The sequence below is a fragment of the Lolium perenne genome, chromosome 2 (assembly GCF_019359855.2).
Source record: "Lolium perenne isolate Kyuss_39 chromosome 2, Kyuss_2.0, whole genome shotgun sequence".
Lineage (NCBI taxonomy): Eukaryota > Viridiplantae > Streptophyta > Magnoliopsida > Poales > Poaceae > Lolium > Lolium perenne.
In genome coordinates, this window is record NC_067245.2 from 212,989,147 (window position 1) to 213,016,196 (window position 27,050).

Genomic DNA, 27,050 nt, shown 5'->3' on the forward strand with positions numbered 1-27,050 from the left:
GACACAAATTGAGAAGCATTTTGAATTGTTTAAAGGTAGCACACGAAGTATTTACTTGGAATGGCAGGAAATACCACATAGTAGGTAGGTATGGTGGACACACATGGCATAGGTTTTGGCTTAAGGTTTTGGATGCACGAGAAGCATTCCCTCTCAGTACAAGGCTTTGGGCTAGCAAGGTTATTTGAAGCAAACACAAGTATGAAACGGTACAGGAAAACTTACATAAAAACATATTGCAAGCATTATAATACTCTACACTGTCTCCCTTGTTGCTCAAACACTTTTACCAGAAAATATCTAGACCTTAAGAGAGACCAATCATGCAAACCAATTTTAACAAGCTCTACAGTAGTTCTCCACTAATAGGTTTAAACTACATGAAAAAAACTTAATCATGATCTACTTGAGAGCTCAAAACAATTGCCAAGTGTCAAATTATCCAAGACATTATGAGGCATTTTCTGTTTCCAACCAAATAACAATAAGTGCTGTAGCTTCCAACTTTTATCATTGAACATTAAAAGTAAAACGAAGAACAAGTGTTCATATGAAAAAGCGGAGCGTGTCTCTCTCCCAAACAAGGATTGCTAGGATCCAAATTTATTCAAACACAAACAAAACGAAAATAAACACACAGACGCTCCAAGTAAAGCACATATGATGTGACCAAATAAAAATATAGTTTCAATAGAAGAAACCTGATAAGTTGATGAAGAAGGGGATGCCTTGGGCATCCCCAAGCTTAGACGCTTGAGTCTTCTTGAAATATGCAGGGATGAACCACGGGGGCATCCCCAAGCTTAGACTTTTCACTCTTCTTGATCATATATCATCCTCCTCTCTTGACCCTTGAAAACTTCCTTCACATCAAACTTCTCATAAACTTCATTAGAGGGGTTAGTACTCAAAAAAAAACTTGAATCCACTTTTAATCCTGTAGTGACACATTGCAAGAACTCAATAAAAAATTAGCTACAGCTCTCCACGTCTAGAAAGCCTTGCTTAAAGTCCACAAGAGACAATGCAAAAAACAGAGACAGAATCTGCCAAAACAGAACAGCCAGTAAAGACGAATTTTAAAGAGGTACTTCCGTTGCTCAAATCAGAAAACTCAAAACTAATGAAAGTTGCGTACATATCTGAGGAACACGCACGTAAATTGGCAGATTTTTCTGAGTTACCTACAGAGAATCCTACCCAGATTCGTGACAGATAGAAATCTGTTTCTGCGCAGAAATCCAAATCTAGTATCAACCTTCGATTAGAGGCTTCACTTGGCACAACATTGCAATAAAATAAAGATAAGGAGAGGTTTCTACAGTAGTAACAACTTCCAAAACACAACAAAACAGTAGCAAAATAAACACATGGGTTATCTCCCAAGAAGTGCTTTCTTTATAGCCATTAAGATGGGCTCAGCAATTTTAATGATGCACTCGCAAGAAATAAGAGTTGAAGCAAAAGAGAGCATCAAAAAAGCAAATTCAAAACACTTTTAAGTCTAACCCACTTCCTATGCATAGGAATCTTGTACACAAATAAATTCATGAAGAACAAAGTGACAAGCATAAGAAGATAAAACAAGTGTAACTTCAAAATTTTAAGCATATAGAGAGGTGTTTTAGTACCATGCAAATTTCTACAACCATATTTTCCTCTCTCATAATAATTTTCAGTAGCTTCATGAACAAACTCAACAATATAACTATCACAATAAGCATACTTTTCATGATCCATAAACACATAATTTTTATCAAGCTCAAAAAGAGTAGGATCAAAACTTTCAAATCCACTTTTATCAATAATATAACATGATGATTGATCAATCTCAAGAGATATGGGACTCATAGATAAAGTCAAGAACTCTCCAATCTCATTTTCATTAGTAGTACAATTAATATTATCAAGTAACTGATACGTCTCCGACGTATCGATAATTTCTTATGTTCCATGCCACATTATTGATGTTATCTACATGTTTTATGCACACTTTATGTCATATTCGTGCATTTTCTGGAACTAACCTATTAACAAGATGCCGAAGTGCCAGTTCCTGTTTTCTGCTGTTTTTGGTTTCAGAAATCCTAGTAACGAAATATTCTCGGAATCGGACGAAATCAACGCCAAAGATCTTAGAATCCCCGGAAGCATCCAGAACACACCAGAGAGGTCAGAGGGGGGCCACAGGCCCACCAAACTACAGGCTGGCGCGGCCAGAGGGGGGGCCGCGCCGCCCTATAGTTTGGCCCCCCTGTCAGCCCTCCTGCGCCGCCTCTTCGCCTATATAAAGCCCCTGGATCAGAAACCCTGATGCGTTCGACGAAAACCACAGAAACCTTCCAGAGCCGCCGCCATCGCGAGGCCAAGATCCGGGGACAGAGTCTCTGTTCCGGCACGCTGCCGGAGCGGGGAAGTGCCCCCGGAAGGCTTCTCCATCGACACCGCTGCCATCTCCACCGCCATCTTCATCACCGCTGCTGCTCCCATGAGGAGGGAGTAGTTCTCCATCGAGGCTCGGGGCTGTACCGGTAGCTATGTGGTTAATCTCTCTCCATGTACTTCAATACAATGATCTCATGAGCTGCTTTACATGATTGAGATTCATATGAGTTTTGTATCACAATTCATCTATGTGCTACTCTAGTGATGTTATTAAAGTAGTTCTATTCCTCCTGCACGTGTGTAAAGGTGACTAGTGTGTGCACCGTGTGGTTCTTGTCGTAGGCTATGATCATGATCTCTTGTAGATTGTGGAGTTAATTATCATTATGATGGTATTGATGTGATCTATCTGGTTATGTTGATCTATCTTACACTATAAGGTTACTTAAATATGAACAAATTGTGGAGCTTGTTAACTCCGGCATTGAGGGTTCGTGTAATCCTACGCAATGCGTTCATCATCCAACAAGAGTGTAGAGTATGCATTTATCTATTCTGTTATGTGATCAATGTTGAGAGTGTCCACTAGTGAAAGTATAATCCCTAGGCCTTGTTCCTAAATACTGCTGAGTTACTACTGCTTGTTTACTGTTTTACTGTGTTACTACTGCTGCAATACTACCACCATCAACTACACGCCAGCAAGCTATTTTCTGGCACCGTTGCTACTGCTCATACTTATTCATACCACCTGTATTTCACTATCTCTTCGCCGAACTAGTGCACCTATTAGGTGTGTTGGGGACACAAGAGACTTCTTGCTTTGTGGTTGCAGGGTTGCATGAGAGGGATATCTTTGACCTCTTCCTCCCGAGTTCGATAAACCTTGGGTATCCACTTAAGGGAAAACTTGCTGCTGTTCTACAAACCTCTGCTCTTGGAGGCCCAACACTGTCTACAGGAAAGGAGGGGGAACGTAGACATCAAGCACTTTTCTGGCGCCGTTGCCGGGGAGGAAAGGTAAAAGGCACTCATACTTCGGTTCCAGGTAAAGTACTTTTCTGGCGCCATTGTGTTTGTGCTCGAAGCTATTTCCTTTAGATCCTGCAATTGCATCTTTTTGTTTCTTGTTTACACTAGTTAGGCATAATGGAAAACATCTGTGAGCTCTTTGTACTATTTCCTGAGTCAAGACATGAATGGTTTAATGCGAAAATTAAAAAACCCATGGAACATGTTAGCATGAATACTTTGAACACCATTGTTGCTAATGATATGGAAAATTCTAAGCTTGGGGAAGCTGGTTTTGATGAGCATGATCTTTTTAGTCCACCAAGCATTGAGGAGAAAATTTTCTTTGATGATACTTTGCCTCCTATTTATGATGATTATAATGATAGTAGTCTTTTGGTGCCACCTACTATGGAGAGTAAATTTTGTTGTGATTATACTATGCCCCCTACACTTGATGAGAATAATAATGATAGCTACTTTGTTGAATTTGCTCCCACTACAACTAATAAAATTGATTATGCCTATGTGGAGAGTAATAATTTTATGCATGAGACTCATGATAAGAATGCTTTATGTGGTAGTTATATTGTTGAGTTTGCTAATGTTACTACTGAAAGTTATTATGAGAGAGGAAAATATGGTTGTAGAAATTTTCATGTTACTAAAACACCTCTCTATGTGCTGAAATTTTTGAAGCTACACTTGTTTTATCTTCCTATGCTTGTTACTTTGCTCTTCATGAACTTGTTTATTTACAAGATTCCTTTGCATAGGAAGCATGTTAGACTTAAACGTGTTTTGAATTTGCCTCTTGATGCTCTCTTTTGCTTCAAATACTATTTCTTATGAGTGCATCATTAAAACTGCTGAGCCCATCTTAATGGCTATAAAGAAAGAACTTCTTGGGAGATAACCCATGTGTTATTTTGCTACAGTACTTTGTTTTATATTTGTGTCTTGGAAGTTGTTTACTACTGTAGCAACCTCTCCTTATCTTAGTTTTGTGTTTTGTTGTGCCAAGTAAAGTCTTTGATAGTAAAGTAAGTACTAGATTTGGATTACTGCGCAGTCCCAGATTTCTTTGCTGTCACGAATCTGGGTCTACCTCCCTGTAGGTAGCTCAGAAAATTAAGCCAATTTACGTGCATGATCCTCAGATATGTACGCAACTTTCATTCAATTTGAGCATTTTCATTTGAGCAAGTCTGGTGCCATTTTAAAATTCGTCAATACGAACTGTTCTGTTTTGACAGATTCTGCCTTTTATTTCGCATTGCCTCTTTCGCTATGTTGGATGAATTTCTTTGATCCATTAATGTCCAGTAGCATTATGCAATGTCCAGAAGTGTTAAGAATGATTGTGTCACCTCTGAATATGTCAATTTATATTGTGCACTAACCCTCTAATGAGTTGTTTCGAGTTTGGTGTGGAGGAAGTTTTCAAGGATCAAGAGAGGAGTATGATGCAACATGATCAAGGAGAGTGAAAGCTCTAAGCTTGGGGATGCACCCGGTGGTTCACCCCTGCATACATCAAGAAGACTCAAGCGTCTAAGCTTGGGGATGCCCAAGGCATCCCCTTCTTCATCGACAACATTATCAGGTTCCTCCCCTGAAACTATATTTTTATTCCATCACATCTTATGCACTTTACTTGGAGCGTCTGTATGTTTCTTGTTTTTGTTTTTGTTTGAATAAATGCTTGTGTGGGAGAGAGACACGCTCCGCTGGTTCGTATGAACACATGTGTTCTTAGCTCATAATATTCATGGCGAAGTTCTTCGTTAAATTGTTATATGGTTGGAATTGGAAAATGATACATGTAGTAATTGCTATAAATGTCTTGGGTAATGTGATACTTGGCAATTGTTGTGCTCATGTTTAAGCTCTTGCATCATATGCTTTGCACCTATTAATGAAGAAATACATAGAGCATGCTAAAATTTGGTTTGCATATTTGGTTTCTCTAAGGTCTAGATAATTTCTAGTATTGAGTTTGAACAACAAGGAAGACGGTGTAGAGTCTTATAATGTTTTCAATATGTCTTTTATGTGAGTTTTGCTGCACCGGTTCATCCTTGTGTTTGTTTCAAATAAACCTTGCTAGCCTAAACCTTGTATCGAGAGGGAATACTTCTCATGCATCCAAAATACTTGAGCCAACCACTATGCCATTTGTGTCCACCATACCTACCTACTACATGGTATTTCTCCGCCATTCCAAAGTAAATTGCTTGAGTGCTACCTTTAAAATTCCATCATTCACCTTTGCAATATATAGCTCATGGGACAAATAGCTTAAAAACTATTGTGGTATTGAATATGTAATTATGCACTTTATCTCTTATTAAGTTGCTTGTTGTGCGATAACCATGTTCACTGGGGACGCCATCAACTATTCATTGTTGAATTTCATGTGAGTTGCTATGCATGTTCGTCTTGTCTGAAGTAAGAGCGATCTACCACCTTATGGTTAAGCATGCATATGTTAGAGAAGAACATTGGGCCGCTAACTAAAGCCATGATCCATGGTGGAAGTTTCAGTTTTGGACATATATCCTCAATCTCAAATGAGAAAATTATTAATTGTTGTTACATGCTTATGCATAAAAGAGGAGTCCATTATCTGTTGTCTATGTTGTCCGGTATGGATGTCTAAGTTGAAGAATAATCAATAGCGAGAAATCCAATGCGAGCTTTCTCCTTAGACCTTTGTACGGGCGGCATAGAGGTACCCCTTTGTGACACTTGGTAAAAACAGTGCATTGTGATGATCCGGTAGTCCAAGCTAATTAGGACAAGGTGCGGGCACTATTAGTACACTATGCATGAGGCTTGCAACTTATAAGATATAATTTACATGATGCATATGCTTTATTACTACCGTTGACAAAATTGTTTCATGTTTTCAAAATCAAAGCTCTAGCACAAATATAGCAATCGATGCTTTTCCTCTATGGAGGACCATTCTTCTACTTTTCAATGATTGAGTCAGTTCACCTATTTCTCTCCACCTCAAGAAGCAAACACTTGTGTGAACTGTGCATTGATTCCTACATACTTGCTTATTGCACTTATTATGTTACTCTATGTTGACAATATCCATGAGATATACATGTTACAAGTTGAAAGCAACCGCTGAAACTTAATCTTCTTTTGTGTTGCTTCAATGCCTTTACTTTGAATTATTGCTTTATGAGTTAACTCTTATGCAAGACTTATTGATGCTTGTCTTGAAGTGCTATTCATGAAAAGTCTTTGCTTTATGATTCAGTTGTTTACTCATGTCATTACCATTGTTTTGATCGCTGCATTCACTACATATGCTTTACAAATAGTATGATCAAGTTTATGATGGCATGTCACTCCGTAAATTATACGTGTTATCGTTTTACCTGCTCGGGACGAGCAGAACTAAGCTTGGGGATGCTGATACGTCTCCGACGTATCGATAATTTCTTATGTTCCATGCCACATTATTGATGTTATCTACATGGTTTATGCACACTTTCTGTCATATTCATGCATTTTCCGGAACTAACCTATTAACAAGATGCCGAAGTGCCGGTTCTGTTTTCTGCTGTTATTGGTTTCAGAAATCCGAGTCAGGAAATATTCTCGGAATCGGACGCAATCAACGCCAAAGAACTTAGAATCCCCGGAAGCATCCGTAACACACCAGAGAGGTCGTAGGGGGCCACAGCCCACCAAACCACAGGCTGGCGCGGCCGAGAGGGGGCCGCGCCGCCTATAGTTTGGCCCCCTGTCAGCCCTCTGCGCCGCCTCTTCGCCTATATAAAGCCCCTGGATCAGAAACCCCGATGCGTTCGACGAAAACCACGAAACCTTCCGGAGCCGCCGCCATCGCGAGGCCAAGATCCGGGGGACAGAGTCTCTGTTCCGGCACGCTGCCGGAGCGGGGAAGTGCCCCCGGAAGGCTTCTCCATCGACACCGCTGCCATCTCCACCGCCATCTTCATCACCGCTGCTGCTCCCATGAGGAGGGAGTAGTTCTCCATCGAGGCTCGGGGCTGTACCGGTAGCTATGTGGTTAATCTCTCTCCATGTACTTCAATACAATGATCTCATGAGCTGCTTTACATGATTGAGATTCATATGAGTTTTGTATCACAATTCATCTATGTGCTACTCTAGTGATGTTATTAAAGTAGTTCTATTCCTCCTGCACGTGTGTAAAGGTGACTAGTGTGTGCACCGTGTGGTTCTTGTCGTAGGCTATGATCATGATCTCTTGTAGATTGTGGAGTTAATTATCATTATGATGGTATTGATGTGATCTATCTGGTTATGTTGATCTATCTTACACTATAAGGTTACTTAAATATGAACAAATTGTGGAGCTTGTTAACTCCGGCATTGAGGGTTCGTGTAATCCTACGCAATGCGTTCATCATCCAACAAGAGTGTAGAGTATGCATTTATCTATTCTGTTATGTGATCAATGTTGAGAGTGTCCACTAGTGAAAGTATAATCCCTAGGCCTTGTTCCTAAATACTGCTGAGTTACTACTGCTTGTTCTTGTTTCTTGTGTTACTACTGCTGCAATACTACCACCATCAACTACACGCCAAAGCAAGCTATTTTTACGGCACCGTTGCTACTGCTCATACTTATTCATACCACCTGTATTTCACTATCTCTTCGCCGAACTAGTGCACCTATTAGGTGTGTTGGGGACACAAGAGACTTCTTGCTTTGTGGTTGCGGGGTTGCATGAGAGGGATATCTTTGACCTCTTCCTCCCTGAGTTCGATAAACCTTGGGTATCCACTTAAGGGAAAACTTGCTGCTGTTCTACAAACCTCTGCTCTTGGAGGCCCAACACTGTCTACAGGAAAGGAGGGGGAACGTAGACATCAGTAACATAGGACCATCATCTAGAGCTTTATCATAAACATTTGCCAAGCAAAATTCTTTAGTACCATGCATTTCGACATCAGGCACAAACAAAGCATTATCATAAGATTTATCAAAGTAGCATGGATTATCATAGATAACAGTAGCATAATTATTCTCACAAGTTTTACTCATAGGAAATATTTCAAGAGAATCCACAGGAACATAACATTCAAGCTCTTTCGGTAAGCATGGAGGACAATCAAATAGTGTAAGAGATAAAGAGTTACTCTCATTAGAAGGTTGGCATGGGTAGCTAATCCATTATTCCTCCTTTTGTTCATCACTCTCCTCTTTTTCATCCAATGAGCTTTCAGGTTCATCAATTTCCTTCTCTTTTTCATCCAATGAGTTTTCAGGTTCATCAATTTCTTCTTCCACAGGTTCCTGCAAATTGTGAGTGCATTCTTGTGCATTAATGAGTCTCTCTTTATAATCAATGATATAAGGATTATCACTGTAACTTTCATTGCAAAAATTAAGGATAGAAGAGACATAATCTTTAAGGTCCTTACAAACAACACAAGTTTCATAATTCTTAGACATGAAGGATTCTATCTCAGAGGCTCCCATAAATATGACAAATTGTTCTACTTCTTCGAACCCAAGATGAATATAGTTATTCCAATTATAGTTCTTTATTAAAACTTCTTCACTAAAGCCACATTGAAATTTCAGATGTTTAGTATCCTCTTTAGAGCAACAATTTATATCATGGCGTTTAAGCAAGATTTTAGCAATTGTATTCAATTTTTCTATCATAGCACTCATTACTTTACCCGTTCTTGATTCTCTATAATTATTATAATATTCTATAAGCTCCAAGTAGGTTGTGGGTTCTCCCATGACAGCAGTTTTTAATTTTTAGGTTTTTCAAATTTTTATGGATTTTTGGGTATATAAGAAAAGTAAAACAAGACAAAAACAAACTAGAGAAAAGTAAACTAAACAAAGTAATACTAGACAGAAATAAACTAAGCGCAAATAAACTAGACAAAAGTAAACTAAGCAAAACAAAATAAAATAAAACAGAGAGAGAGGTAGAGTGTACTCCCCAGGTGAACTTATGAGTAGAGCTATGCCTCCCCGGCAACGGCGCCAGAAAACAGTCTTGATAACCCACAAGTATAGGGGATTGCAGCAGTCTTCGTGGGTAGTAAAACCCAATTTATTGATTCAACACAAGGGGAGGTAAAGAATACTTATAAGCCTTAACAACTGAGTTGTCAATTCAGCTGCACCTGGAAAAGCACTAGTAACAGGGGTGATGTGAAAGCAGCAGTAATATGAGAGCAATAGTAATAGTAACACAGCAGCAGTAATAGTAACACAGAGGCAATGGCACCAGAAAATAGTTGATACTACTTCCAATGACATATAGAACGAGTATATGATGATGAGAGATGGACCGGGGTTCCCAGTGATCTACACTAGTGGTAACTCTCCAATAACAAGTGACAAGTGTTGGGTGAACAAATTACAGTTGGGCAATTGATAGGATTCAAAGCATTAAGACAGAACATCCAGATTATTAATCATGTAGGCATGTTTTCCATATATAGTCATACGTGCTCGCAATGAGAAACTTGTACAACATCTTTTGTCCTACCAGCCGGTGGCAGCCGGGCCTCAAGGGAATCTACTGGATATTAAGGTACTCCTTTTAATAGAGTACCGGATCAAAGCATTAACACTCCGTGAAAACATGTGATCCTCATACCTACGCCTTCCCCTCCAGTTGTCCCAATTTCTGTCACTTTGGGGCCTTTGGTTCCGGACATGGACATGTGCATACAACTTGTAGATACAATCTAAGCAATAAGTATAGAGCTTAAATCTAAGATCATGCCACTCGGGCCCTAGTGACAAGCATTAAGCATAACAAGATTGCAGCAACAATATCTTCACAAACTTTATAGATAGACTAATCATAATGTATCATCCATCGGATCCCAACAAACACAACACCGATTACATCAGATGGATCTCAATCATGTAAGGCAGCTCATGAGATCATTGTATTGAAGTACATGAGATAGAGAGTACCAACTAGCTACTGCTAGAACCCGTAGTCAATGGGGGAACTACTCACGGAGCATGATGGAGGCGGTGGCGTCGATGGAGATGGCTTCCGGGGGCACTTCCCCGTCCCGGCAGGGTGCCGAAACAGAGACTTCTGTCCCCCGAATTGGAGTTTCGCGATGGCGGCGGCGCCCCTGGAGTCTTTCTGGAGTTTCGTCAATCCGTATCGAGTTTTTAGGTCGAAAGGGCTTATATAGGCGAAGAGGCGGCGCAGGAGGGGCAACAGGGTGCCCTCCCCATAGGCCGGCACGACTAGGGGCTGGCCCGCGCGGCCCTATGGTGTGGGGGCCCCAGGCCTCCCCTCTGACTCCCCTTCGGTGTCCTGGTCCGTCTCGGTGAATTATGATGTTTGGTCTTCGTTTCATCGAATTCCGAGAATATTGCCCGAACAGCCTTTCTGGAACCAAAAACAGCAGAAAACAGGAACTGACACTGTGGCAACTTGTTAATAGGTTAGTTCCGGAAAATGCATGAAATCATCATAAAGTGCAAGCAAAACATGTAAGTATTGTCATAAAACAAGCATGGAACGTCAGAAATTATGGATACGTTGGAGACGTATCACCCGCGCCATCCTCCGCCACCGCGTACCTCCCACTCCTCCTCACCGTCGGCTGAAAAACCGGTGGAGGAACCGTGGGCTGAGGCTGCGGTGCGGCAGCTGGCGGAGACGGACTCAAACGTGGTGAAGCAGGAACCGATGCTGACATCGAAGATGAAGAAGACGGTACAGGGGTAGATGGCGAAGAAGCCCCCTGCACCGAGCCTGACCGCGACGCCGCTGCCCCTCCAGGCGAAGGAGGCGCGAAGGATGGGCTGGGGCTCCTCCCCAACCCGGCCTGCACCACCGCCGGAGAGAGAGGTTGGGCCGGCACTGCCCCCGTCCTCTCATCGCCGCGACCAGGGCGGGGACATGGCGGCTGCTGCAACGCCAGGCCCTGGGCCGGCTCCTGCTGCACCTCGCCGATGGGGGCCGGCTGCAGCTGAGCCACCGGCCTGAAGGCCAGCTGCTCCGATGGCTCGGAACCTCCGGCCGGCTGCAGCTGCTCCTCCGCGGCGTCACGCTCCTGATAGTTGACTATAAGAATGTAGTAGTTTACCAATATATGGCCCATTTTTACTCTCACAACTTACCAAGGAGCACATGCTAGAGCTAGCTCTTGCATAAGAGCTCAGTTATCTTCTCTCCCCTCTTCTCTCTCCTCCAACTAGACAAAAATATAGTATTCTATTTCTTATAGTCAGCTGACTAGGACTTATTGTACTTGCTCTAAGCCACTCACGCTGCGTTTTGAGTAATAAAGCGTCTCTTATCGAAAAAAAGCCACTCACACTACTTGGTCTTAACATTTTTTTAAACGGAGGTAAAAGTTTTACCTCATTTATTAATTTAAAAAAAACTGAATTTCTCTTTTTACCCTGTAGTTCTGCATTTGCGACATTAATTACCCTGTTGAATACAAAATCATCTAGATTACGCATTTTAGAATATTTGGACCCTCGATAGCAGGTGCATATTCATTGGGGTAATGTGTGAGGTGATTACCGACTTTCAAAAATATCAATACAAGAACGTGGAATGGAACAATTGGGTAAGAGAAGTCTCGACATAATAGTACATGATGACCTATGATATTTACACATTTTGTCGCACCACATCAAGCGGGTGAGAACTTACAACAACTGGGCCAAGACCACACGACATACACCCACACACCACAAAGTGACACTAACAAACACTCGAACACGAGAATCCAACTCCGCGTCGAAAAAGACAGGCCACGACACTGCGGGGGGCACCTGTCAACCAATTGCTAATCCAGGAAAGGAAAAAACCAAGGTGGCGAGAAAACCGCGCTTTGGTGGCGACAACAGCTCCGGGCACTGTTGGTAACGGCCCAGAATTAGCAACCACATCACCGATAGAAACCACCTGCATGTCAGACTCAGGTGAGGGAGATACTGCAGCGTCAACATCACCACACTTCCCAAAGCCAAGTGCCTGCCATGGAGGAGAATCCTCATCCGTGGACTCCTGTGAGTCGGGCCTCGCTTTCTCGATGGAAGGAGGCGTAAGCACACCTGATACGCGTACAGCACGCGACCGTTGGGAACCCCAAGAGGAAGGTGTGATGCGTACAGCGGCAAGTTTTCCCTCAGTATGAAACCAAGGTTTAATCGAACCAGTAGGAGCCAAGAAGCACGTTGAAGGTTGATGGCGGCGAGATGTAGTGCGGCGCAACACCAGGGATTCCGGGCCAACGTCGAACCTGCACAACACAACCAAAGTACTTTGCCCCAACGAAACAGTGAGGTTGTCAATCTCACCGGCTTGCTGTAACAAAGGATTAGATGTATAGTGTGGATGATGATTGTTTGCATAGAACAGTAGAACAATTGCAGTAGATTGTATTTCAGATGTAAAGAATAGGACCGGGGTCCACAGTTCACTAGAGGTGTCTCTCCCATAAGATAAATAGCATGTTGGGTGAACAAATTACAGTTGGGCAATTGACAAATAGAGAGGGAATGACCATGCACATACATGATATGATGAGTATTGTGAGATTTAATTGGGCATTACGACAAAGTACATAGACCGCTATCCAGCATGCATATATGCCTAAAAAGTCCACCTTCAGGTTATCATCCGAACCCCATCCAGTATTAAGTTGCTAACAACAGACAATTGCATTAAGTATGGTGCGTAATGTAATCAATAACTACATCCTCGGACATAGCATCAATGTTTTATCCCTAGTGGCAACAGCACATCCATAATCTTAGAGGTTTCTCTCACTCCCCCAGATTCACGGAGACATGAACCCACTATCGAGCATAAATACTCCCTCTTGGAGTTACTAGCATCAACTTGGCCAGAGCCTCTACTAATAACGGAGAGCATGCAAGATCATAAACAACACATAGATATAAATTGATAATCAACATAACATAGTATTCTCTATTCATCGGATCCCAACAAACACAACATATAGCATTACAGATAGATGATCTTGATCATGTTCGGCAGCTCACAAGATCCGACAATGAAGCATAATGAGGAGAAGACAACCATCTAGCTACTGCTATGGACCCATAGTCCAGGGGTAGACTACTCACTCATCACTCCGGAGGCGACCATGGCGGTGTAGAGTCCTCCGGGAGATGAATCCCCTCTCCGGCGGTGTCGAGGCGATCTCCGAATCCCCGAGATGGGATTGGCGGCGGCGGCGTCTCTGGAAGGTTTTCCGTATCGTGGCTCTCGGTACTGGGGGTTTCGCGACGAAGGCTATTTGTAGGCGGAAGGGCAGGTCAAGGGGCGTCACGAGGGGCCCACACGATAGGGTGGCGCAGCCAGGGCTTGGGCCGCGCCGCCCTATCATCTGGCTGCCTCGTGGCCCCACTTCGTTAGCTCTCCGGTCTTCTGGAAGCTTCGTGTGAAAATAGGCCCCTGGGCGTTGATTTCGTCCAATTCCGAGAATATTTCCTTACTAGGATTTCTGAAACCAAAAACAGCAGAAACAAAGAATCGGCTCTTCGGCATCTCGTTAATAGGTTAGTTCCAGAAAATGCATAAATATGACATAAAGTATGCATAAAACATGTAGATATCATCAATAATGTGGCATGGAACATAAGAAATTATCGATACGTCGGAGACGTATCAGCATCCCCAAGCTTAGTTTACGCTCGTCCCGAGCAAAACGATAACAAAGATAATTTCTGGAGTGACATGCCATCATAACCTTGATCATACTATTGTAAGCATATGTAATGAATGCAGCGATCAAAACAATGTAAATGACATGAGTAAACAACTGAATCATATAGCAAAGACTTTTCATGAATAGTACTTCAAGACAAGCATCAATAAGTCTTGCATAAGAGTTAACTCATAAAGCAATAATTCAAAGTAAAGGAATTGAAGCAACACAAAGGAAGATTGAAGTTTCAGCGGTTGCTTTCAACTTATAACATGTATATCTCATGGATATTGTCAATGTAAAGTAATATAACAAGTGCAATATGCAAGTATGTAGGAATCAATGCACAGTTCACACAAGTGTTTGCTTCTTGAGGTGGAGAGAGATAGGTGAACTGACTCAACATAAAAGTAAAAGAATGGTCCTTCAAAGAGGAAAGCATTGATTGCTATATTTGTGCTAGAGCTTTGGTTTTGAAAACAAGAAACAATTTTGTCAACGGTAGTAATAAAGCATATGTGTTATGTAAATTATATCCTACAAGTTGCAAGCCTCATGCATAGTATACTAATAGTGCCTGCACCTTGTCCTAATTAGCTCGGATTACCTGGATTATCATCGCAATGCACATGTTTTAACCAAGTGTCACAAAGGGGTACCTCTATGCCGCCTGTACAAAGGTCTAAGGAGAAAGCTCGCATCGGATTTCTCGCTATTGATTATTCTCAACTTAGACATCCATACCGGGACAACATAGACAACAGATAATGGACTCCTCTTATATGCATAAGCATGTAGCAACAATTAATTTTCTCATATGAGATTGAGGATATTTGTCCAAAACTGAAACTTCCACCATGGATCATGGCTTTAGTTAGCGGCCCAATGTTCTTCTCTAACATTATGCAATGCTCTAACCATTTTAGTGGTAAATCTCCCTTACTTCAGACAAGACGAACATGCATAGCAACTCACATGATATTCAACAAAGAGTAGTTGATGGCGTCCCCAGGAACATTGTTATCGCACAACAAGCAACTTAATAAGAGATAAAGTGCATAAGTACATATTCAATACCACAATAGTTTTTAGGCTATTTGTCCCATGAGCTATATATTGCAAAGGTAGAGGATAGAAATTTTAAAGGTAGCACTCAAGCAATTTACTTTGGAATGGCGGAGAAATACCATGTAGTAGGTAGGTATGGTGGACACAAATGGCATAGTGGTTGGCTCAAGGATTTGGATGCATGAGAAGTATTCCCTCTCGATACAAGGCTTAGGCTAGCAAGGTTATTTGAAACAAACACAAGGATGAACCGGTGTAGCAAAACTCACATAGAAGACATATTGTAAACATTATAAGACTCTACACCGTCTTCCTTGTTGTTCAAACTCAATACTAGAAATTATCTAGACTTTAGAGAGACCAAATATGCAAACCAAATTTTAGCATGCTCTATGTATTTCTTCATTAATGGGTGCAAAGTATATGATGCAAGAGCTTAAACATGAGCACAACAATTGCCAAGTATCACATTATCCAAGACATTTTAGCAATTACTACATGTATCATTTTCCAATTCCAACCATATAACAATTTATCGAAGAAGAAACTTCGCCATGAATATTATGAGTAAAGCCTAAGGACATATTTGTCCATATGCAACAGCGGAGCGTGTCTCTCTCCCACACAATGAATGCTAGGATCCATTTTATTCAAACAAAACAAAAACAAAAACAAACTGACGCTCCAAGCAAAGCACATAAGATGTGATGGAATAAAAATATAGTTTCAGGGGAGGAACCTGATAATGTTGTCGATGAAGAAGGGGATGCCTTGGGCATCCCCAAGCTTAGACGCTTGAGTCTTCTTGATATATGCAGGGGTGAACCACCGGGGCATCCCCAAGCTTAGAGCTTTCACTCTCCTTGATCATGTTGTATCATCTCCCTCTCTTGATCCTTGAAAACTTCCTCCACACCAAACTCAAAACAACTCATTAGAGAGTTAGTGAACAATCAAATATATATGTTCAGAGGTGACATAATCATTCTTAACACTTCTGGACATTGCACAAAGCTACTGAAAGTCAATGGAATCGAAATATCCATCGAGCATATCAAAACAGGCAATGCGAAATAAAAGGCAGAATCTGTCAAAACAGAACAGTTCGTAAAGACGGATTTTATTGAGGCACCAGACTTGCTCAAATGAAAATTCTCAAATTGAATAAAAGTTGCGTACATATCAGAGGATCACTCACGTAAATTTGCATAATTTTCTGAGTTATCTACAGAGAATTTGGCCCAAATTCGTGACAGCAAAGAAATCTGTTTCTGCGCAGTAATCCAAATCTAGTATGAACCTTACTATCAACGACTTTACTTGGCACAACAAAGCACAAAACTAAGATAAGGAGAGGTTGCTACAGTAGTAAACAACTTCCAAGACTCAAATATAAAATAAAATTACTGTAGTAAAAACATGGGTTGTCTCCCATAAGCGCTTTTCTTTAACGCCTTTCAGCTAGGCGCAGAAAGTGTGTATCAAGTGTTGTCAAAAGACGAAACATCAACATTATTTTCAAAATTTATCCCATTAGGTACCTTAGATGCTCCCTTATCTATAGTGGTTTTAAGAGCTTTATCAATTTTAGGCCTATAATAGCTTTTTGGTTTAGGCCCCTTAGAGACATACATGAACTTTTGCTCCTTACCCACATAAGCTTTCTCTCTATATTTTATAGATGAAAAGGTTGAACCCAATGTTTCCATAGCCTCTTCAAGTTCACTAATCCTTTGGGTTTGATTATCATGAATAGCACAAGCTTCTAATATGGCAATTCTCTCATTAATTCCACCTAGAGATTTATCAAGTTTATCAGTGCTATCAAGTAATGCTCCCAAATTAGTCTCAATACTTGGAAGATTTTGCTCTATGGTTTCCAACTTTTTCATGACATCTTCAAGAGAGATTTCAATTTTAACTTCATTAACAGGTGGTATTCCAAATAAGCTCTCAATAATGCAACTAGCTTCTAATGAAGGAGTACTTAGGAAGTTACCTTTTGCGAGACAATCAAGAACATACCTATTCCAGCTAGAGACACCAACATAAAAATTCCTGAGTAGGATAGTGGTGGAGTGTTTCTTAGTGCACCTATTATGGGCATCACTAATTCTATACCAAGCATCTCTTAAACATTCTCCCCCTTGTTGCTTAAACGAACGAACTTCAACTTCAGGATTACTCATTTTAGCAGTAGTAAATAAAACAAACTAGATAAAGTAAATGCGAGTAACTAATTTTTTTGTGTTTTTGATATAGCAAACAAGATAGCAAATAAAGTAAAACTAGCAACTAATTTTTTTGTATTTTGATTTAGTGCAGCAAACAAAGTACTAAATAAAGTAAAGCAAGACAAAAACAAAGTAAAGAGATTGCGATGTGGAGACTCCCCTTGCAGCGTGTCTTGATCTCCCCGGCAACGGCGCCAGAAAACAGTCTTGATACGCGTACAGCACGCGACCGTTGGGAACCCCAAGAGGAATGTGTGATGCGTACAGCGGCAAGTTTTCCCTCAGTATGAAACCAAGGTTTAATCGAACCAGTAGGAGCCAAGAAGCACGTTGAAGGTTGATGGCGGTGAGATGTAGTGCGGCGCAACACCAGGGATTCCGGCGCCAACGTGGAACCTGCACAACACAACCAAAGTACTTTGCCCCAACGAAACAGTGAGGTTGTCAATCTCACCGGCTTGCTGTGACAAAGGATTAGATGTATAGTGTGGATGATGATTGTTTGCAGAGAACAGTAGAACAATTGCAGTAGATTGTATTTCAGATGTAAAGAATAGGACCGGGGTCCACAGTTCACTAGAGGTGTCTCTCCCATAAGATAAATAGCATGTTGGGTGAACAAATTACAGTTGGGCAATTGACAAATAGAGAGGGCATGACCATGCACATACATGATATGATGAGTATTGTGAGATTTAATTGGGCATTACGACAAAGTACATAGACCGCTATCCAGCATGCATCTATACCTAAAAAGTCCACCTTCAGGTTATCATCCGAACCCCTTCCAGTATTAAGTTGCTAACAACAGACAATTGCATTAAGTATGGTGCGTAATGTAATCAATAACTACATCCTCGGACATAGAATCAATGTTTTATCCCTAGTGGCAACAGCACATCCATAATCTTAGAGGTTTCTCTCACTCCCCCAGATTCACGGAGACATGAACCCACTATCGAGCATAAATACTCCCTCTTGGAGTTACTAGCATCAACTTGGCCAGAGCCTCTACTAATAACGGAGAGCATGCAAGATCATAAACAACACATAGATATAAATTGATAATCAACATAACATAGTATTCTCTATTCATCGGATCCCAACAAACACAACATATAGCATTACAGATAGATGATCTTGATCATGTTCGGCAGCTCACAAGATCCGACAATGAAGCATAATGAGGAGAAGACAACCATCTAGCTACTGCTATGGACCCATAGTCCAGGGGTAGACTACTCACTCATCACTCCGGAGGCGACCATGGCGGTGTAGAGTCCTCCGGGAGATGAATCCCCTCTCCGGCAGGGTGCCGGAGGCGATCTCCTGAATCCCCCGAGATGGGATTGGCGGCGGCGGCGTCTCTGGAAGGTTTTCCGTATCGTGGCTCTCGGTACTGGGGGCTTCGCGACGAAGGCTATTTGTAGGCGGAAGGGCAGGTCAAGGGGCGTCACGAGGGGCCCACACGATAGGGTGGCGCGGCCAGGGCTTGGGCCGCGCCGCCCTATCATCTGGCCGCCTCGTGGCCCCACTTCGTTAGCTCTCCGGTCTTCTGGAAGCTTCGTGTGAAAATAGGCCCCTGGGCGTTGATTTCGTCCAATTCCGAGAATATTTCCTTACTAGGATTTCTGAAACCAAAACCAGCAGAAAACAGCAACTGGCTCTTCGGCATCTCGTTAATAGGTTAGTTCCAGAAAATGCATAAATATGACATAAAGTATGCATAAAACATGTAGATATCATCAATAATGTGGCATGGAACATAATAAATTATCGATACGTCGGAGACGTATCAACACCACCAAACAACTCCAGGAGCTCAGGCACGATCTACATGATCGGGGGCGTGATCACCGAGCTCGCCCTAGCACGATTAGAGAAGCAGCCATGAAGGCCCGCTCCACCCGCGCTCACTTTGCCATCATCAGACAGAACCAAATTAAGGATCGGAAGGCGCCCGGGCAAGCCTACCCAATGCCGGTTCTGCCCGCTCCAAAAAGTCCCCTAGCATCTAGTTGTGCAAGGAGTCAACAACCTCATGAATATCGCGGCATTTTCGTTCAGCCGCTGTCATCCATGACGATCACGACATTTTTCTTTTCTCACAATAATTAATGGTAGCATTCCCTCTATGTCGAACGCAGCGACAGTTGGCAGTAATTAATTGTAGCATTCCCTCTATATCAAATGCAGCAACAACAGAACAAGAGCTCTCAGAGATGGGTTACTTTTGGCAAACCAACTTGGATGCAGAAAGCTAGTCGTAAATGGTGATTGTTTGGATATCGTATCTACTATGCGCGGTGGGGGTAACTCCATTGCAGCGGTTGTTGTTGTGTATGAGGAGTGCTTTTACAGTTTTACCTCGCTAGGGGCTTGCCCATGTTATCTTTACTCGTAGTGCTAGGGAAAATAATAGAGCGGCTCATACTTTTTCATGTAAGGTGGAGGGACCTCCATTCAATTTCGATGGAGGATCCGCCAAATTTTACCGAGTTGCTTAAAAATGATGTAATCCTATTTGCCTATCAATAATGCTGCCATGATGGCTTTCCCTAAAAGAAGTCTTCTTCATTCCCCCAACACCAACACGATAAAAAAGAAAGGGTTATCTACCACATATGCACACATAGCAACCATAGCCTATGTGCCGCTTCCTCGGCTTCACAGCCCAGAGCTCTCACAAACGTGGATTAGCGCTTGCAGCAAACGAGATCCCGCAACGCCCAGCAGGGCTCCACCACGACATCATGCTGACATGAGGATATCATATTAGGTCTTCAAGATTGGCTATCCCTGGTATGGATCTAGGAAGAACTATGTGAAGCCCATAAAGCCCATGAGCACCTGAAGCCTAGGAACTAAATAAAATAGGAAAGTAATAGCCCATAAAGAAAAACCAACATTGTAAATTGTAACCGACCCGAGTTGGCCTCTGGTACCTAGCCTACTATATAAAGACTAGGAGGAGCCACCGGGAAGGGCACCCAATACATGTTTTGATAACATAATCTTTGTAACCCTAGCTGTTCCGACGACTTTACCCACCATAATTATACGTCAGATACCTTGCTTGTCTGACCAATCGACGAAACCACCGGTGCCCCTATTTTCCCTAAAAACCCTAGTCCATGACAATAGACATTGCTGAGATTAACTCTCGCCACATGCTACCAGTACTCCTCTGGGAGCTCGAAGCGATGGAACGCCTCCTGGAGCGCAAGGAGGAGGCGGCGAGGAATCCGGACGACGTAACCGCGCGTCAGCATGTCGACTAGGTGAAGGAGTTCGATCTCATGCAGGGGATCCGCTTCTCCCTCAAGGTCCACTGGTCCAGTATGGCCTCTGCTACAAGGACCTATCGACAATGGCTAGTAGTAGTTCCGGTGAGCGTCGTGACTAATCCCTAGCTAAATTAGACCTAAGGTTAGCAGAAATTCAATTCGGCTCCTGGGTGCGTATGCTCCCTCTACCAACAAAACATATTTCGAAGTGCGGAAATTTTTTGACAAAAAATTCTAAATGTACATCTCCATAATATATGTGTATGCGTCAAGTTTCACGAAAAAAATAATATTTTTTGTGGCCTATGTAAAAAAAAAGAAAACTTATCCTGTGAAAAGCATTGTTTTTAGCACTGAATTTTGTCTTTTTTACACACGTCACATGATAAGTTTATTTTTTATGAAACGACTTTGTGAGCGTGTAGCACGTGAAGATGTACGTGCTAATTTTTTGTTTCAATTTTTTTGAAATTTAAAATATGTGTAAGATGCATTTCAAAATTTAGGGAGCATATGCTCCCATGTTCCAAAACACCACTCCCGTTAGGGGTAGGGACTTAGGTACTTAGGGTACGGTTAAAGGTATGGTGTAGCTAAGTATCTAGATCCTGCCTGCTTTGCGATGAACTAGTTTTTCATGCTTTGTATCTATGAAGAGTGAAATGCACTCGTTGATGAAAACTATGGCACCAACTTGCTTCTAAAATTTTCAACATGGATTTGCAGCATCTACTCTAGGCAGACGAAACTTGATGCTGCAAAACTCGTTTCCCATTTGTCCACCTCACAAGTTCATAAATTTTTATTTAGATTTTCATTTCTTTGTTATTTATTTGTTCAATTTTCACATATTTGATGGCACACATTGAAAGAACATATTTGCCTCCCAATAGAGTTTGGGTAATTGAGCACAACACTTATTTCGGGACTAACATTTCTGCGTAGTGTTTTCAGGCATACAGTCCCATCATGGTATGGTGTACCACAAGAGACTCAACCATCTATACACCAATCTACATCGAGATCAGGCGTGTGAATCCAATGCCCATCTGTATTCTCGGGAAAAAAATCCGACGCACATCTTAATAGCAGCAGCATCAGCAATGCAAAGGGTATATGATCCACATGACACAATTGAAGAAACGATATTTGACACCCAAAAGAACGAAAGGCAGTTGGAACTGAAAGTTAATCGTGCTCCTTCTAGAGCAGCACAATGCTAACTAAAAGTCTAAAACCCAATTCAGTGGACAGGACACTTGAACAAATAACATAACTTGCAGCCAGTGGAACGTTGGGCTGCAACCTGCAACACATTATATTCTGCAACATAGAAGTACTAGGGTTCTCACAAAAGGCAAGAATAGTGTACGAGGAGCTAGTCCTGTTACATATAGAATCCTAATCCCAGTATCCACTAACTTGTGAATGCTTCTAGGAAAGAAACACATGAGATATCACCCAGCTTTTGCTACGACCAGCTGTTAGGAAAGAAATCCCAGCTCTCTTCTTCAGTACAAGACCTTTCTGACACCCTTGGTTCTTCAAATAGATTCTGTTCCACCAGAAACAGAACAAGGGTCAGGATGGACATATTTAGCTTGATAAAATCTACACGGTGATATCACCAAGTAGCACGCTCTAATGAACCTAGGCAAACAGGGATATCACAAAGATCATGTCTTAAATGCCAAATGCCTGCAACATTGCAGTTAAAAAAAAGAGTGAACTCCACTTTTTACTCCATGGTTATGCACTTGTGACACTGATTACCCCGCTGAGTGAAAAATTATTTGTACTATCTCTTTTAGAAGTTTTGGACCCTCATTTTCTGATGCGTATCCATTGAGCAAGATGTGAGGTGATGAACGGGGTTCAAAGATACCAGAGTGATGACAAGGAATGGAAAAGATAGATAAGAGAAGTCTGGACATGAACTCCGATCTTTACAACTTTTGTCGGTCCTATCCAACAAAAACAAGTGAAATGATAAACTGCGGTAAACCATGTTCAAAGTCTCCTAGATGGGATATTTCGATAGAAGTTTCACTAGATGGGGTAATATGTGTCATAAATGCAGAACTGCAGGGCAAAGTGGAAGACACTCTTAAAACGGAACATCACATGATAGTAACATTTTCCATTTGCGCAAGTCATTTGAGATTTCCTTTGTAGTCTCATGTGCGCATGAGAGGCTGACAGTACAAAGCCAAAAAGTCTGGTATCTAACTCAAATGCATGCTTTTTACAAATGACGAACTCGATAGTTTAGAAACTTCTTAGATTCATGCACTAGAAACGTAAAACAAATCATGCATGATCTTGACTAACTAAGACAAGGTCACATGTACATAGAAAAGGATAAATTTACCTCACCTGCTCAACCAACATATCAAAGTAACAGATCTCATATATATTCAGAGTTTCTGATCCATCAATTTCCACCCAACTCCCCTGCCTACAAGCAGAAGAAGCAGAACAAACCAATGAAAAAACAAGGAGAAGTTGGACCAATGAGAAGGAAGGGTAAGCTTTTGTGACAAGTACAGTAAATGAAGCCACATCCATGTAAGGTACAGAGAATAATAAATAACCTTTAACAAGACATGTTAAGACTGCATATTCAGTCATCCAGAAATATTTATGAGAGAATCTTTACTAGTTTTGCCCAATGGCTCCACACAAAATATGAACAGATCGAGAAATCTCGGTGCAAAATGTGCATCACTTAGTAGTCTTCGAATATAAAGATCTAGTACTATTTTAAAATAAATAAATAAAATACATGCTGCCATGAGTAAATGACTGGTATTAAGATAAGCATTATCTTGCACGGAAATGTATTGAATGGAAAAACAATAACAAGCTTTAAGCTTCCAAATGTGCCAATCGATTAACTATATCACACATCAGATGGTTTTGATATGTTCTTTTACAGTGTGGTTGTTGTTATCAGTTTACAATTGTTAGAGAACTTCTGATGAAAATACTAATATGAGCAAAGAATGTATGAAATGGCCAGGCAGCAATAGCTATAGTTATCTTTTGTTCTAGACTTAATTTAGCCCAGCAATAATATACATAATTACATTTCCAAATTGGCATAAGATAACCATACTCATAAAGAGACGAACAACTCAAGGTACACCAAGTCGATCCTTAATCATAGAAACAAATATACATCAAACACATACCAATAGTAACTGGAATGAATCTGTTTGCACGTGAGGAAGATGGATTACCTGCAGTATAGAAATTTCTGTAAGGATAATACAGTTTGCTACTCCAGCAATTTCTTTTGGAAATTCTAATGAACTGGATCGAATCAAATTGAAGCATGAAGTCACCAATATAGGTAGCCAGAATAATCGCATTTGACTCCTCGTCATACCCCACCATCGCTGCCATCTTGTGGTCGCTAGGCATTCCTTTTGGAAAGAGTCCCTCTAGTTGAATGACTTTTGACTGCAGCACCCATCCAACAACGTTATCAGAGTTGGAGCTCCTCTTCCACAATTGGATGCCCAGATTCGACATGCTTGCGAAGCCAAGGCCACTATCATTTGTCCGTAAGAGCTGGAAGGAATAGGCGACTTCGGTACCATGGGCATCCACCGGCTTCTCGATCACATCAAGACTTTGGCTTTCAATATCAAACGCAAGAATGTCACCTTCACATAACAACCAGAAAAGTGCATTCCTAATGAGGACACTGGGCCTTATCCGAATAATCTCATTTGTAGTCGGCGTTGATGCAATATTTCCCCATGCACCAGACTTCGACTCGTAGAGGCAAGCGGACGCTTGTGTGTCTCCACCACACGTCAAAACTAACTTAAACGTGCTCGAGAAGCAATCGCCATGCACATGCCCATCTTCAGCATCAACACACAGAACCGCTGCGTGCCAGTCCCAGAAAGTGTCAGTTTCGGCATTGCCAAGCCCTGGTGGAAAAGGCACGCGTTGCTGCTGCCCGGTGAGGGGATCCCATACAACGGTCTCGCGCAGCCACTTGATAAAGACAGCGAGCCCATGCCGGCAGCCGAGGAAATCCCTGCTACTCTTGGGCACGCAGAAGCGTGCAGCAGAGATGCGGTCAGGCTTTGTGTCCATGACAGGAACGAAGTTGTGTTTACTGCCAGTATACCCTACAAAGAAGCCCAACAGAGGAGGCTTGTGGTGGTGTTTCCGGAAGCGTTTGAGAAACCTGGGATCGGAGAGGATGCTGCGCCAGAGTGTGCAAACAAGGGAGGCCTGCGGGAGGGAGGATGGCTTTGGAGGGAGACGGAGTAGGATCTCCTCCAAGAGAACCTCATTGTCTAGCGGGTGCAACCTCCCCTGCGAGAAACTAGTATTGTCGGCATCGAGGGCCTTGTATACTGGGTCGGTTGACGTTGTAGAACACCGCAGCCTCTTGGAAACCACAAAGGTCGTGCTTTGAATGGGATCGACCCTGAACAGCAGCAGCAGTGAGAAGCAAATGCAATAATCAATGGCCATATTTCATTGATCAACATAGTTGCAAGCACAACAAATGTAATTTTTTTTCCTCTTCTAAGCCTTGTAAAAAAATTCATTCAGTAATTCTCAAAAAGTTGGTGGTAAAGTAATTCCCAATTTTTATAGATCCGCCTCTGATGGCAAGCTACGGTTACATCTGTAAAAAGCTTCAAGAGATAAACAGGGAACCACGGCAAGCATTTATAGATAATTAGAAAGTCACGTTGAAAAGGTTATTTCTAGACGTTGAAATTTATTCTAAGACATCCTACGTCATTTGTGTGACATGCTGGTCGACTATACACTTCACAAGATAAGGTGTGCATGGATCCGAACATGAATCTACCACAAGTACAATGACAAATTAATCTAGGATCATTATATGCTTCCCTAGACAATTTCTACTTATCCCTGCATCTGAACATACGATTCTTATTCTCTGAATTTCGGCCCCCCAGAAATTCGGCCCAAGGTCCGCGCCTGCTAGTAGGTACTAATGAAGTGGTAAAGTAATTCCCAATTTTTGAAATGATTTGGAGCCTGCACATTTCATATAGGAACACATCCGAGGTGACTCGATAATTAAGACAGGGTAATTAAACTCAGGACTATGTGTCATTTATGGGAAATGCTGGTCTACTGTGAACTTAGCAAGATTAAGTCATGCTTCAACCTGAACAAGAATCTACAGCAGAAGAGCAGACACGGGGAGAAATTCAAGAACAGTATATATGCCCTGTGTTTTTTCTTCCTAAATCCCCGCATTTAAAAATTAAAACACACTACTAAAACCACTGCTGTTGCACGCTCTCTGCTCTCAAACACACTAATAAAATCAGTGCCCGAAACATTCACAAACAAACAGCGGAAAATGAAATTCGATACTACCCTTGGCGAATCTGAATGGAATTTAGGCAGCAGCTAGGGCTTACAATGGAATGGAGAGAGGGATAAGATGTTACCCTTGGGGAGTATCAGCAGCTATATCCATCATCTATCTCTCCGCTCACCCCGTCGCAGCACGCTCTCCCCTCTCCACCACTGTCCAATCAATAAGCAAATCAAGCTAGGGTTTTCAGGCAGAGAATAGTGTAGAAGAAGGGGAGACTAAGAGGTCGAAAATTAGAGGAGGGAGAAGCGGCGGGCTGACCTGCAACCGTCGGGCCGAGGTCGCCGGAGGCGGTGCCGGTGCCGCCCCTTCGTCTCCCGGTCGCCTGGGTCCGACCGCCGTCGTCAACTGGAGTGAAGTGGGGAGCTGAGCTGCCGCAGCTGCTCATAGGACGGGTGTCATTAGCGGAAGACCGACCTTCCGCACGACCCAGCGATGGACGCGTGTCGCTACAGCTACCGGAGCACACGTTTTATTTCCTTTTTCTGTTCCGTGCGCAGGAGTAGCCTGATGCATGCGCCGATGCACGTCAGTTCAGGAGAAAATATCTAGTGATATCAAACTTTATTGATACCATGATACCACTCTTTAAAACTTAAATTGTGAATATCAAAAAATTCGGAACTAAAATTTTGGATGTTAACAAGATGTGTGTTTACGTTGTAACTTTTATAACCAAATTTGAAATATCCTTAGAGAAACAAAAAAGAGAAATCTAGCATGAATAGTGTCACATAAAGACAACAACTCAAAGTGCCACTATTCACACAACATTTGTCTTTTTTGTTTCTTTTTGTGTATTTTAAATTTGGATCTGAAAATTTTAGACAATGTAAACACACATCTTGTGAACAGCTACAAATTTATTGTAATTTTTTTGTCACTTACAAATTTCAATTTTGTGAAATGGTATCATGGTATCATATGAGGTGTGGTATCACTAGATATTTTCCTGTCAGTTCAGTTCAC

The 27,050-nt window shown here is 41.8% G+C and overlaps 1 protein-coding gene across 4 annotated transcripts; it reads right to left on the minus strand.

The window, feature by feature from the left end:
• Window positions 1–21,867: 21,867 nt before the first annotated feature.
• On the minus strand, window positions 21,868–26,510 carry LOC127334785 (uncharacterized). Of its 4 annotated transcripts, none has more exons than XM_051361321.2 (5): window positions 26,343–26,510; window positions 26,155–26,233; window positions 23,887–25,145; window positions 23,069–23,150; window positions 21,868–22,247 (listed from the first exon to the last, which is right to left on the minus strand). In XM_051361321.2, exons 2-4 carry the CDS (start codon window positions 26,184–26,186, stop codon window positions 23,110–23,112), a joined length of 1,332 nt encoding a protein of 443 aa, XP_051217281.1. In that variant the 5' UTR covers window positions 26,187–26,233; window positions 26,343–26,510; the 3' UTR covers window positions 21,868–22,247; window positions 23,069–23,109. The 4 variants fall into 4 exon arrangements, with proteins under 4 accessions (XP_051217281.1, XP_051217282.1, XP_051217284.1 ...); XM_051361322.2 differs by having other exon boundaries at window positions 23,064–23,150; XM_051361324.2 differs by having other exon boundaries at window positions 23,064–23,150; window positions 23,935–25,145; window positions 26,343–26,509.
• Between the last annotated feature and the right edge of the window lie 540 nt (window positions 26,511–27,050).